The sequence below is a fragment of the Sander lucioperca genome, chromosome 11 (genome assembly GCF_008315115.2).
Source record: "Sander lucioperca isolate FBNREF2018 chromosome 11, SLUC_FBN_1.2, whole genome shotgun sequence".
Taxonomy (NCBI): Eukaryota; Metazoa; Chordata; class Actinopteri; order Perciformes; family Percidae; genus Sander; species Sander lucioperca.
The window spans coordinates 24,964,121-24,976,293 of record NC_050183.1 but is presented as its reverse complement, the minus strand read 5'-3'; the positions used below and the strand labels follow the sequence as shown (position 1 = coordinate 24,976,293).

Genomic DNA, 12,173 nt, shown 5'->3' with positions numbered 1-12,173 from the left:
CTTCCAAATCCCTGGTGCACCCCACCCTTCCTTTTACCACCTCCACCCAGTTTTACCCTCCAACTCCAGCCAGCTGTCACACACAAAGCATCCAGGGGGCGTCCACAGAGAGCAATGGCCTGGAGAGGACACCGGATCCCCCTTCCACTCTTACTATTACAAGTCATCACTGTCAACTAACTGCTAATCCCCCTCTGTCCTTTTCTTTCTATGTGTTCACAGCGCTCTCCGGCTCGTCCTCAAACTCGAAATACGACCCTGACCAAATAAAAGTGGAAATAGCTTGTAGGCGAGAGCGGGTAAGTTTTTATCGGAGGAGAACAATGGGCTGAAGCGAGGGGCCATGTTGGGCAGAAAAAAGAGGGCTGGGGTGTGGCCCCTACAGGATACTGTGGCTCTAGCCTGGGGCCTCGAGAGGATGAGGATGAGATCATCATCAAAGGGTCAGGCAGAGGCTAGGTCACTGACTCACAGGGCCAAGTTGGACATTTCTCTGAGATCAGTCACATGGGTGAGGGTGTTTCCTGGATCACAGGCATTTTAACCTCAAGTGTTATACTGAAAAGACGAGTAGGACTTAATTGTAATCCTATAGAAATCACAGTTAATTATTTTTGTTAGCTGGAAAGATTCTCACATAGTCAGAACAGGTGTGTTTTTGAGGATTGTATGAACACAGGATGTTACAATTGCCCCTTATTATCTGATGATGACCAGTTGTTAATATACATTCCTTATTGACTCGTCATGGCAACACCCACAAATCAACATGATAATTTGAAGTAGCTAGCGAAGCCTACAGCTATGTCAAAGTGATTTTTATCATGTCATGTTTCCAGTAGAAATCAGTGCTCATCATTTTTATCTCTGTAAATGTCAGTATAATCTCTGCTCAACAACCCTTTATTTTAAGCCTGGGTGATCTGGCTGTCATTTTGATTATGTATTTATATGATATTTTTGACCATGCTCATTACGGGCCTTTAAGGATTACATTTAATATGAAATACCTTAACATATATTGGATGGATAGCCATAAAATGTGGTACAGACAGTCATGGTCCCCAGAGGATGATTATAAATGACTCTGATCCTCTACATTTTTCAACCACCACAATAATTGTAAATACCTGTAAAACTAATAACATTCTCATCAGCATCAACTGTACTTTGTGTCTATTGCTACTTAGCAAATGTTAGCATGCTTACATGCTAAACTAAGATGGTGAACATGGTAAGACTTACCTATTACATAGTCGTTTTGATCATGTTAGTATACTTCCTGACAAAGCACAGCTGCGCCAGTGTAGCTGTAGACTCTTAGTCTTGTTACTATTTTACTAATAGTGATATACATTAGATCACAATTATCAGGCTGCAGAATCATTATTATATTGTAAAACAATATCATAACGTGATCATGTCATCACAATACAATTCCACTGAAAGGGACACTCCAGCCATTTAGTATTAGACTGCTATTACACTGGTGCTCTTTCAAGATACAGATTTAAAAAAAAGAATGGTCCAAATCAAAGCAGCAGAGGCTGAGATATCCTGACGTTTAGTCTGTAGTATGGGTCAAGCCCCCAAAACACTGAATCCTACATTTTCCATAATGCAACTCTGCAGCATGTTTCATCAGACCTTCCCTGCCTGGTAAATTGTCACATCTTTCACATTCCCTCATCCCCAGTTTGTAAAACAGTTTTTTTGCTTACAAATGTCAGTCTCAAAGCCAAGGCCGAGGCAACCATTGATGACATCATCAGGGTAACTTTCTCAAACTAAAGACATTTTCCTCCAGAGCCACAGATGACATTATACAATTGGTATGTGATGAACTTGCTGTGTAAAATCGGAGGAGTGCCCCTTTAAAGGTTAACAACATTGAATAATCACAGACTACAGTCACCTATAGAAAGTTAATCAGACATCTTTTTCAGGAGAGAACACCTCAGTATGTAAATCACTGTGTGTGGATGAGGGCGCATACACAGGTGTGCACGTGCGTCCCTGTATAAACATAGCAGAGCATTCCTGTATGTGAATAGTCATGACTAAGCAGTTTTAGCCAGTGGTGGTGGTGACAGAAGCCCATTGTGCGCCATGGTAACCCGGTGCTCGGCCTTGTGTCCGCAGCTCTCCAGACTGAAGCAGGAGCTGGCCCAGGTGAAGCAGGAGCTGCAGTATAAGGAAATGGGAGTGGAGACCCTGCAGGAGTGAGTGTTCCTCTGCCTCTGTGTCCCAGGCCCACCCTTCCTCCCATGACCACCCTTCTCCTTTCTCCAACACGCTGCTCCCCACCCAGCCGCCTTTTCCCTTTTTCATTCCCTCTCACCCTCAGTGTTGGGTCTCGTCCTCTATCTTCAACTCAACACAAACTCTCTTTCTCTGCTCCTTCTCTTTTTCCTTCCCCACGTCTCCTTGTGTTCATACTTACACATTTCATGTAGTTCAACAGGTTTTCATATTTAAATGATTTACATATCAATGAGTTTAATTACATTATAAGACGATGTTCAGTTAATTTAAATGGAAAATTGTGAGATTTAAAAAAAACGTGGGGCAAAAAGCCCTTTGACCCATATAGAGAATGAGAGGATTTTCAAAGAATAATCAGCGGAAACTCTTCTTTAGCTTCTATTTTAGAGGTTTTAGAGTCCCACATTTTCCTTTAGTTTGTGTTGGTTTTTAAAACACATAGGCCTACACATAGCGTCTTTTGTGCTGGGAACATTTCTGAGCAGTTCCAAATTTCATGTTAGAATTAGAGGCTCCACCTCGCGGAGGAAAAAAAAAGAGAGCGTTGGAGAAACGGCAAATGGAGGGAGTTTTTGATGGAAAAGGGGACTCCACCTCAGGAAGAGGATGCACCAGTGGAGTGCAGGGAGCCAAGGCTCAGCCTGGAGAGGAAGTTGCTCTATGGAGAGGGAGGGGGGGGGGGAGGTATGGGCTCGAGAACAGTTTAAAAAACACAGAGATATCTGGCAGCAAATTCCTTTGCACTTCCTGAGTCCCGGCAAAGAGTCCCTTATCTCTTAGATAAAACACGACTTGAGTGATTCCCAGAATAGCCAGGAGAATACACAGCTTGCAGAAAACATGGATGCATCCTCCTCTTGAGTTTTTGCATGTGTGTGCATACGTGCTCGTAAGTGTGTTTGTGCCTTTGTTTGTCTGTGTGTGTGTGTGTGTGTGCGCGTCCTATTGTTTCTCCTGGGTTGGTTTTTGCCCAGTAGGGTTGAGGCCAGTCGGGACCCTACGGCTGTTTGTTTTTTCCCCAATCTCAGCTGTTGTCAGCAATATAGCTAATTGTTCTCTGTGCCATGTCACATAAGATAAAGCAAACAAGCGGCTTCTGATGTAGAAATGCCCCCCTTTAATCATCACTACTCCGCTAAAAGAATTCAGAAGTTGGAGTCAGGAGTTTATCTCTTTTGGGCAAGTTTGGCGTACGAATATCTTTTCTGCTCATCTGTATTCCACCTTATCTTGACACATTTAGCAAGTTTTCAGACACTGCACATATTTTCACTGTGCAGACTTAACTCTGTATCCGTAACCAGCATCTCAACTGGTATTTTTAAGAACTTAATCAAACTGAAACCTTTAGCTTGGTAAGAAAATATGAGCATATTTGCTTCTCTACAGTACACAGGGTGGGGGGTTCGATACAGGCAGGCACTGAGGGGTGGGTAGTGCCTTATTTTTTTTCTCTTTGCTAAGCATATAAACTCCCAGGCCCTGCCAATAGGGTGGGGGGGAACAAAGCAGAGCTTGTTTTGGGAGGAAGAGGCAGGGTCGGGTGGATGAACAGTACCTGCTGTTGAAGGAGAGTGAAGGAAGCGGGCTGTGGTGAGAGTGGGGGCCACGTGCCAGGCCCAGTGATGGAGGAGGCACCGTGCCACACTCCTCCAACCAAACCCCCCCCTCCCCACTCATACCCTTACTGTAGAATACAAGCACTTCAAAGCAGGACAGCAGATGTGTTTGCTCATCATATGTTGGTGGGAGTCCTGGATCGATCTGTTTTTGTTATTTCAGAATGTATAGAGACATTAATCAAAAAGTCTTAATGTTTCAACTTTAAACAATGAGAGCCTCGAGCCCTGTAGCGGAGATACCCCCCTAAAACGAGGGAGCCTTTGAAAGCAGCACTTTAAAGGCTAAAACAATATCCCAGCATGTGGAAACAAACAGAGATTATTATTTACACTGGCCTGTCACATGCAGTGTCAGTATTTCATAACTGACCACAGTCTAAAATAAACACTTGAATGTTACCTCCCACACAAAAATACTTCAGATGTTCATCTGATGATTTTTTTTTTTTTGTGTGACTTATTTTCCACTGACCTGTTTTCCAATATAAAGCACCCACCCTGTTACTGGTATGTGAATGATAGATGTCATTCTACTGGATTCTTGTGCTAACTGTCATCAGGTGATTGTGCATATAAATGCCCAGCAGGCACATTCAACAAAGCACCTTTTAACACCACATGATCATTGTTTTGTCCTTTGACACATTTTTCATCAGTGCTCTTATTCCTCCTTCCCACACATTGCATGTCTCTTTCCTGGCACCTGTAACTTTAAAGTTAAGCTTTTCCTGGTCATCTTCTCTGTTCTGCTAGAGCCACTTCCTCCAAACGTAATAGCTTTCCCACAATTATGTGATAGAATATTACAGCAAATTCACAAATGTGCTGATACATTGTAGCACATAGCTGTTCTGGATTTACTCCCATGAATTGAATTCGTAATTATTCAGTTCTAATGTTGACTGCTATTGAAGGCAGAAACTGACAAAATGTGTTTTTACTATCTATCTGGAGGTTATAAAAAATGTGTGTTGCTTTATCTTTATTTTTACACTCTACTTAGATTATTTAACTAACAATATTATTAATCAATGGATTTAGTTTTACTACATTTTGTCAGTTCTGAAGGCTCCATAGACCTCAACTTAGATAAGAATAATGGGGAGGCTTCAAATACAGCAAGTCAGACTGTTAATATGCTGCTAGACACAAGGTTTGGACATAAAGCGCAAGCTGACAACGTTTAAATGTCTTTATTGGTTTTAAACTTAAGTAATTAACCACTTAATATAAGTTTATCTTCATAGAGCAGTCTGAACAAGCCTGTAGATTACAGCCTCCAAAGGGATGGGTTCCATTATACTCTCTATAACCACTGTGAAAGACTGTGAGCTTTATCAGAAATCGGCCCTCGAGCACCAAACAAAAGAACATCAAGCAGTTTTAACATCTGGGGTTTTAACACTCAGTGCCCCATCAGACCTCTGAATGTGTGCGTGTTTGTGTCACAGGATTGACAGGAAGATGTCCTGCAGTCAGACCAACTACAAGCTGGACGAGGCTCAAGCCATCTTCACCGAGCTGCGGAGCATCAAGAAGTCCATCAGCACAGGCGAGAAGGAGAGGCAGGACCTCATCCAGGTAAAAGATGACCTCTGCTTCCTGCTATCTGCACGTTACTCCTGGGATACATGTTGGAATATTCTTTGCTGACCTCTAGTGTCTGTTAACCTCTACTTCTCGTCATTGTCTTTTAATAAAGCACATTTCCAGACATCTAAGTCACCGACCACGATTTTGTCAGCACAGCAAAAAATGCAACGCAGTAATATGTAATGAATAATAATAGACGATGATTCAGTCTGATTGTCGGTCCACATTTGCAAAAGGCATTTCCTGCCAATGTCACCATCTATTTATGAACAAGGAGCCAAAAGACACACTTTAAACGTTGAAATTCATCTTTAAAAACTGATTTTGACAATTTACAGTGCATTGCATTGTTTGTCCCACTTTGTTGTTGTTCTTTACAACAATTTTCAGTGAGATATTTTTGAATGATATCATATTATGCAGATGGTTCTTTCTTTGTTAATATTCCGTTTTGTTTCGTTAATCACTATCCCATCCCACAGTGCCTGGCGAAGCTGACGGTCAACTTCCAAAACAGCTCGTCTATCCACAACTCGGCCAGCGAGGCGGCGAACAGCAGCGGACCCGTGGGTGACTCATGCAACCTGCAGCAGTACTGTGACACCGGCTGTCAGACGGACATCATGGGAGAGGTAGGAGAGGCTGCTACTCCTCCCTGTCTCCCCCTAAAACAGGTTTTCAAACTGACGAAGAGTTGCGTCACAATTTGTAGTCCTTCTCGGAGTCATAACTCAAATCTGAACACACAGACATGATATTTTTTAGATTCAGCGTGACTTGCACTTCTTCCAGTAAACATCCATAAATCCGCTTAGAAATGATACAAAAAGGCAGTACTTTTAACTCCACAACTTGCCTAAGAATCATCACGTTTTTAAGTTTTCTTCAGTATCAAAGTAATCCATTGATAGTTGTCTGTACATTCATGGGAGCACTGCAAACAGAAACTGCTAATAGCTACTTCAGCATACTTTTAATGTTGCTAATTTTCCAAAAAGTAAAAAAAAAAAATTTAAGCAAAACATACATGGCTCAAGTTGTAGCCCACAGCTAACTGACTGGGGGGTGATGGGGGAAATTGTTGGCAGGACGCAGTTGTTTTTTGCCCTAAAAGAACAATTATCTGTAAAATGATGACTAGATAAGCCGCAGGAAGCTCCCTATACTCCCTTCATATATCTGAAATGACTTAATGTTTATGGTTAAGCCATGTCTAAGCCATGTAAACTGCCGTGATGAAACTTTTAAATCATTTTATTCCTCTTTTTTATTTATTTAGTATGGTTCCCAAGATTCCATGCATTTAGTGGACAAAGTGAAACTCAACTGGCAGTACGAGGAAGCCAAGAAAAAGTAAGTGTGTGTCTGTTTGTTGTTTATCAGTCGTAGTACTATGACACACCGCATGCAGCACTGACTCCCAGGCCCCGCCAGCCCCCTCTCGTTCCTCAGGCCGCGCTCGTTGTCCAGTGGGAGGGCATGTTATGAATAGTATTTGTACCCGGTGGCCGTGGCTGCTGAGCGATGTCTGGCCAGCGGAATGAGCTGGGTGGTCACATTCTTCCCTGGCCACGCTGCTGCTGACTGTGTGCTGCCTTTGTGTGCGCAGCCAGAGAGAGCTCTGCCCACCTCCTGCCTCGGTATACACCCTGCTTCTCCGCAAGGTGGTTTAATATACACAGCGTTAGCTTAAATATATCCCAGCTTACCCTATAGCGCAGGCTAAATCATACGTTTGCAACATCAACATTGAAAGGCGTTTCTGTTAGTTTTGCTTCTGAATTCAACACAGGTATGTGATGAGGTTAATCTAAAGACTGATTGGTGACAGATCCTGGTTGGACAGCGTATGTTCCAGCTGTAAGGGGCAGCAGTGTGATGATAGCTGCAGCAGCAAGAGCCACCGTGTTATTGCGATGGCTCCGTGCACACTTTTTCACACAAGATTCATGTTGCTGCAACAGCAATGCCAACCATGACATCAGAGAGGGAGGGAGAGAAAGGAGAGACCTGTGGAAACTTGCATGCTCTGTCACTGAGTCACCCTGTCTGAAATCCAGCACACATAAACACAGTTAAACACAGTTATTTCATCAGAGCTCTGGACTTGGTCTCTGAGATCCCACTTAACTCTGTCTTAATAAACGTGTTGCTGATACACAACCGTAAGACTGATGCAGCAGTGTGGCTCAGGTAGAAATGACGACGCTGAATGCTGTCTTTACAGTCACAGCGTTAAGTGTCTGTTTGGCTCAGATATGTGGTCTTACATGGAGCTGATTCTGCCACATTACTATAAACACTTGTGCAGAGTACACAGAGGCTGTACTTGACACTGTAGGTAACATGAACTCCATAAACTCTCATACCAATATTAATAAGGAGCCATATAGGAATTGACTCTAACTATAAATCGAGGAACCTGTGTGTGTGTGTGTGTGTGTGTGTGTGTGTGTGTGTGTGTGTGTGTGTGTGTGTGTGTGTGTGTGTTCGTTCAAAAACACTGACACTCTATTTGTCACAAACCAACGTAATTGTCTGTACAGTTTTGTGAGACAGAAAATATGTTGTGATGTAATGAATAAATACATACAGTATATAATATTATGACCATTTTTGTATTTTGCCCTTTCAGAGGTATCAGTTATACAGATTTAGTGATTTACATCATAGCTGACTCTCACATTCTGCTTTATGATGAATCATGCACAAGCTGAAGGAGCTGATGGATAACATTGGGATAACAAATCAAATTGATTGATTGATACTGGCCAACGTGATGTGATAATAACATGTTGTGACTTCTCCCGTGATTTGGTTCATTAAACCACTGTAATAATGGAGAAACAAGACAGTGTGTGTGTATATGTTGAAGCTGATCGATGATGACTGTATATTATAAAGTGTGTCATCTGAACTGAGGCAGAGGGCTGTAAGGGAAACGAGACAAAATCATTTTTTTCTTCCACTTTTGATCATGGCATATGGACCCACATATTTGCACTTCACTGAGAGTGCAAGGCACATTTGAACTCCAGCAGAATCTATGTAAGCAAAGGTTTGCAACCACGTAGACCCAGCATGTACTTGCCCGCCTCTGGCTCAATCCCTGGTTGACCCGGTGCCAGGTGTAAGGAGAAAATTCCAAATATGCAGCACTACATTGTTCCTTCCTTGCTCTGCTTTCAGGGTGCAGAGTATACAGCACCAGCTGGCACAGCTGGACAGTGAGAGCTGGTCGGGACGGGCGGAGGCCGACCGTGACCGGGACTTCATGCAGCTCCTGCGTGAGAAGGAGGCCCTCCTGCAGGAGCTCATCCTGGTCAGCAAGCAGCAGCACTCCCCAGAGACGCTCCTGCAACTAGAGGAGGAGCGCTGCCGGCTGGACGAGGAGGTGCAGAGGGCCCACAGCTCCCAGAGCCAGGGAGCCAATCAGAGGTGAGCAAGATGACAGTCTGCACTCAGGCACAGGCAGGGGGATGGGGGGGGGGGCTTCTAGGATGACATCTGTACTTGCCTTGACACGTTTTTAGTGTTTTAATTTTTTTACTGTTGTTACTATCAGACCTTTTGTCGAGTTAATATTTTCTTATTATTATCTCAGTATAAATATTGTAACATTCATGTTTAGCAGTCAGTTTTGAAAATAAGATGCGTACACATAGTACATACATTAAAAAAAAGCATAGCTGCTGCATGACACGCACATACGCAGTACTTTTATTCATAGTTTTCTGAGAATTTCAATTTTTCAGTTTTTTTTGGGCTTTTCCACCTTTAATGGACAGGACAGCTAGGTGAGAAAGGGGAGAGAGAGGGGGAGACATGCAGGAAATCATCACAGGTCGGACTCAAACCCTGGACCTCTGCGTCAAAGCATAAACCTCTATGTATATATGCGCCTGCTCTACCAACTGAGCCAACCTGGCCACTTTATGTTTTAATGTAGTTTTCATATGAGAGTTTTTGGTGCGCCATGTAGCTCCATGGGCCCGGAGTCCGAGAACTCCTCTGCCCCGTCAACTTCTCCACCACAAGTATAACTTTATTATGGTTTTGATATGTGTGTGGCTTGAATATAGAAGCCAGTTGGTTTCTCTTTTTATATCACATGCGCCATGTATCTTCACCATGCTAAATTGTTCCATTGTTACATTGTAGTGGTCATAAATCCCAGTGAGCTGTTGGACTGTAGTTGTGTCCCTGTTCCATACTGCACTTGTTCTAAACGGGTTTTAGAGTATGTGCTTTGTTCACACTGGAAAACTGACAAAATGAAGTATAGTGAGTAGCAGTCAGTATGCACTCTATACACCCAGCCTATTCAACTGGTAGCCACATCCAGCCCAGAAGCAAACTCCGAGTGGCCCAGCAGAATCAGATAATTTATGTCCTATATAACATATCCTTCATATCGCTTATAATAGATTGTCAGTGTGTTTTTTCTGCGGAGAAAATAGATGCCCAAATATTGCTGCAGATTGTAAGCCGGGTCCAGACCAATTTATCCACTATATTGATTAGAAAAAGTATCACTGCTGTTTGTGATCGTGTTTTTTAGATTACATACTTAATCCACATATTTATCAGTTGTCTAAACAGAGAGCCATCAAGAAGGGCGTGCACGCAAACACACACACACACACACACACGCACACACACACACACACACACACACACACACACACACACAGGTTTTAAATAGGCTGCTGAAAATGTCTGGACCATCTACTTTAGTTTTAAAATTAAACAGCCCGACTGCTTTGCACTTTTGATTTTTGACTGCTGTTCATGTATTGACAGTTGCTTAAGTTACAGTTAGGGTATGTTTATTTCTTGCACACTAACAGTATGTTGTTAAGATTAGCATAATAGTCCATGCTGTATACAGTTAGCATGTAGCATGGCACTGGGACACTGCCTCATCCACTTGTAATTGGAGGAGAAATAAGCCCAGTGTACATCGGAGTGCTCATTTATCTCATTTAACTTAATTGAATTTGTTTTGCGTCAACGTGTACCTCATGACAGGATCCTGCAGCAGGAGAAGAGGAACACTCTGCTGAGACAGTTGGAGGAGGCGACGCGCATCACCACCTACCTTCACTCCCAGCTGAAGAGGTGCGGCACACACCCTTTTCTCCAAGCTTTAAACTGTTTGTTAGTGCTTCTCTGTGTCTTTTCTCATGTGTCTCTTATCCTCTCTGTCTCCAGCCTGTCGGCCAGCTCTCTGACAGTGTCGTCCAGCAGCAGCCGCGGCTCTCTAGCCTCCAGTCGGGGCTCGCTGGCGTCCAGTCGTGGCTCCCTCAGCTCCATCAGCTTCAGCGACATCTACGGCCTCCCCCAGTACGAGCGTCACGAGGTGGCCGGGGAGCCGCTAGACCCCCACCTCCGCTACCTGCTGCAACCAGAGACCGTGTCCAGAGACTGCTCCATGTTCACTTCCGACCCCTTGTCCCAGAGCAAAAGCAAACGCTCCCACGACACGCCGCAGTCCCTGGCCTCGCTCTCCTCCCGCTCCTCGCTCTCCTCCCTGTCACCGCCCAGCTCTCCCATGGACACGCCCTACCACTCGGCCCCCCAGGACTGCCCTCTCACCCAGATGACAGAGGAATACATGGAGCAGGCGGGCCGCGGCCTGTTAGAGGGGCTGCGGGCCCAATCCCAACCCCTGTCACACACTGCCGTGCTGAGCAGCGAGGACACGCTCAACGCCGCCGCCGTGCACCAGCTGGACAACAAGAGCCATCGAGACAGCGGGGCTCAGGGGGCTTTCTCCTCCACAGGCAAGCGGAAAGAGATCTGATCCTTATCCCAAAGAATGAGTCCTACACGATGACTAACTGGATGTGTTTCCCTCTCTAGGAGTGACTCTGAGAGGAAACAGCGCCAACAGAAGTGGCAGGAGGGCCAGGAGAGTGTCTGCAGGTGTGTCGGAAGATGCTCTGGCCACAGACAGCGGCGTGTTCGAAGCCTGGGGCAGAAGGTGAGAGAGGACGTGCACACTCTCTGTGCTAAAACAGAATATAAACACCCAGCTCTCTGGAGCAACTGCGCCCCCTAGTGACAGAGGAGGCAAACTGCAACACCCCAAAATACACTTTCAGCTTTTTTTTAGGCAGTTGTGGTATTTGTATCCTCTTGTCCAAACAAGATTTAATTAGGGGTGGAAGAAGTATTCAGATCCTTTACTTAAGTTAAAGTACCAATACCACACTGTAAAAATACTCTGTTACAAGTAAAAGTCCTTCATTGAAAACGTTACTAAAGTATGTAAGCATCATCAGGAAAATGTACTTAAAGTAAAAGTACTCAATGCAGAAACACATTTTAGAAACGGAGAAAGATTAAAACAGTTCCGTCAATCAAGTGTTTAACCAGCTAATCATTTCAGCTGGACTTGTAGGCCTGTATACTGTTGGGTAGTTTAATTTAAAATACAACATTGGATTTCATAAACTACATGTGTTTTGTGTGCAAAAATCCTAATGTGTAAGTAACTAGTAACTGAAGCTTTCAGATGAATGTAGTGGAGTAAAAAGTACAATATTTCTCTCTGAAATGTAGCGGAGTAGAAGTAGAAAGTGGCATGAAAAGAAAAGACTCAAGTAAAGTACAAGTATCTCACATGTGTACTTTAAGTACAGTACTCGAGTGAATGGACTTAGTTACATTCCACCACTGGATTTATTG

General features: G+C 43.8%; 1 protein-coding gene across 2 annotated transcripts in view; it reads left to right on the top strand.

Moving 5' to 3' along the window:
* wwc3 (WWC family member 3) overlaps positions 1–12,173 on the top strand; it is a 33,186-nt gene that overhangs the window by 13,152 nt on the left and 7,861 nt on the right. For both annotated transcript variants that reach the window (XM_031311575.2, XM_031311574.2), the window contains exons 4-12: positions 223–299; positions 2,143–2,222; positions 5,339–5,468; positions 5,963–6,112; positions 6,760–6,833; positions 8,670–8,918; positions 10,512–10,601; positions 10,695–11,266; positions 11,346–11,466. In XM_031311575.2, coding sequence (XP_031167435.1) covers positions 223–299; positions 2,143–2,222; positions 5,339–5,468; positions 5,963–6,112; positions 6,760–6,833; positions 8,670–8,918; positions 10,512–10,601; positions 10,695–11,266; positions 11,346–11,466 — 1,543 coding nt within the window. The remainder of the gene's footprint in view (positions 1–222; positions 300–2,142; positions 2,223–5,338; positions 5,469–5,962; positions 6,113–6,759; positions 6,834–8,669; positions 8,919–10,511; positions 10,602–10,694; positions 11,267–11,345; positions 11,467–12,173) is intronic.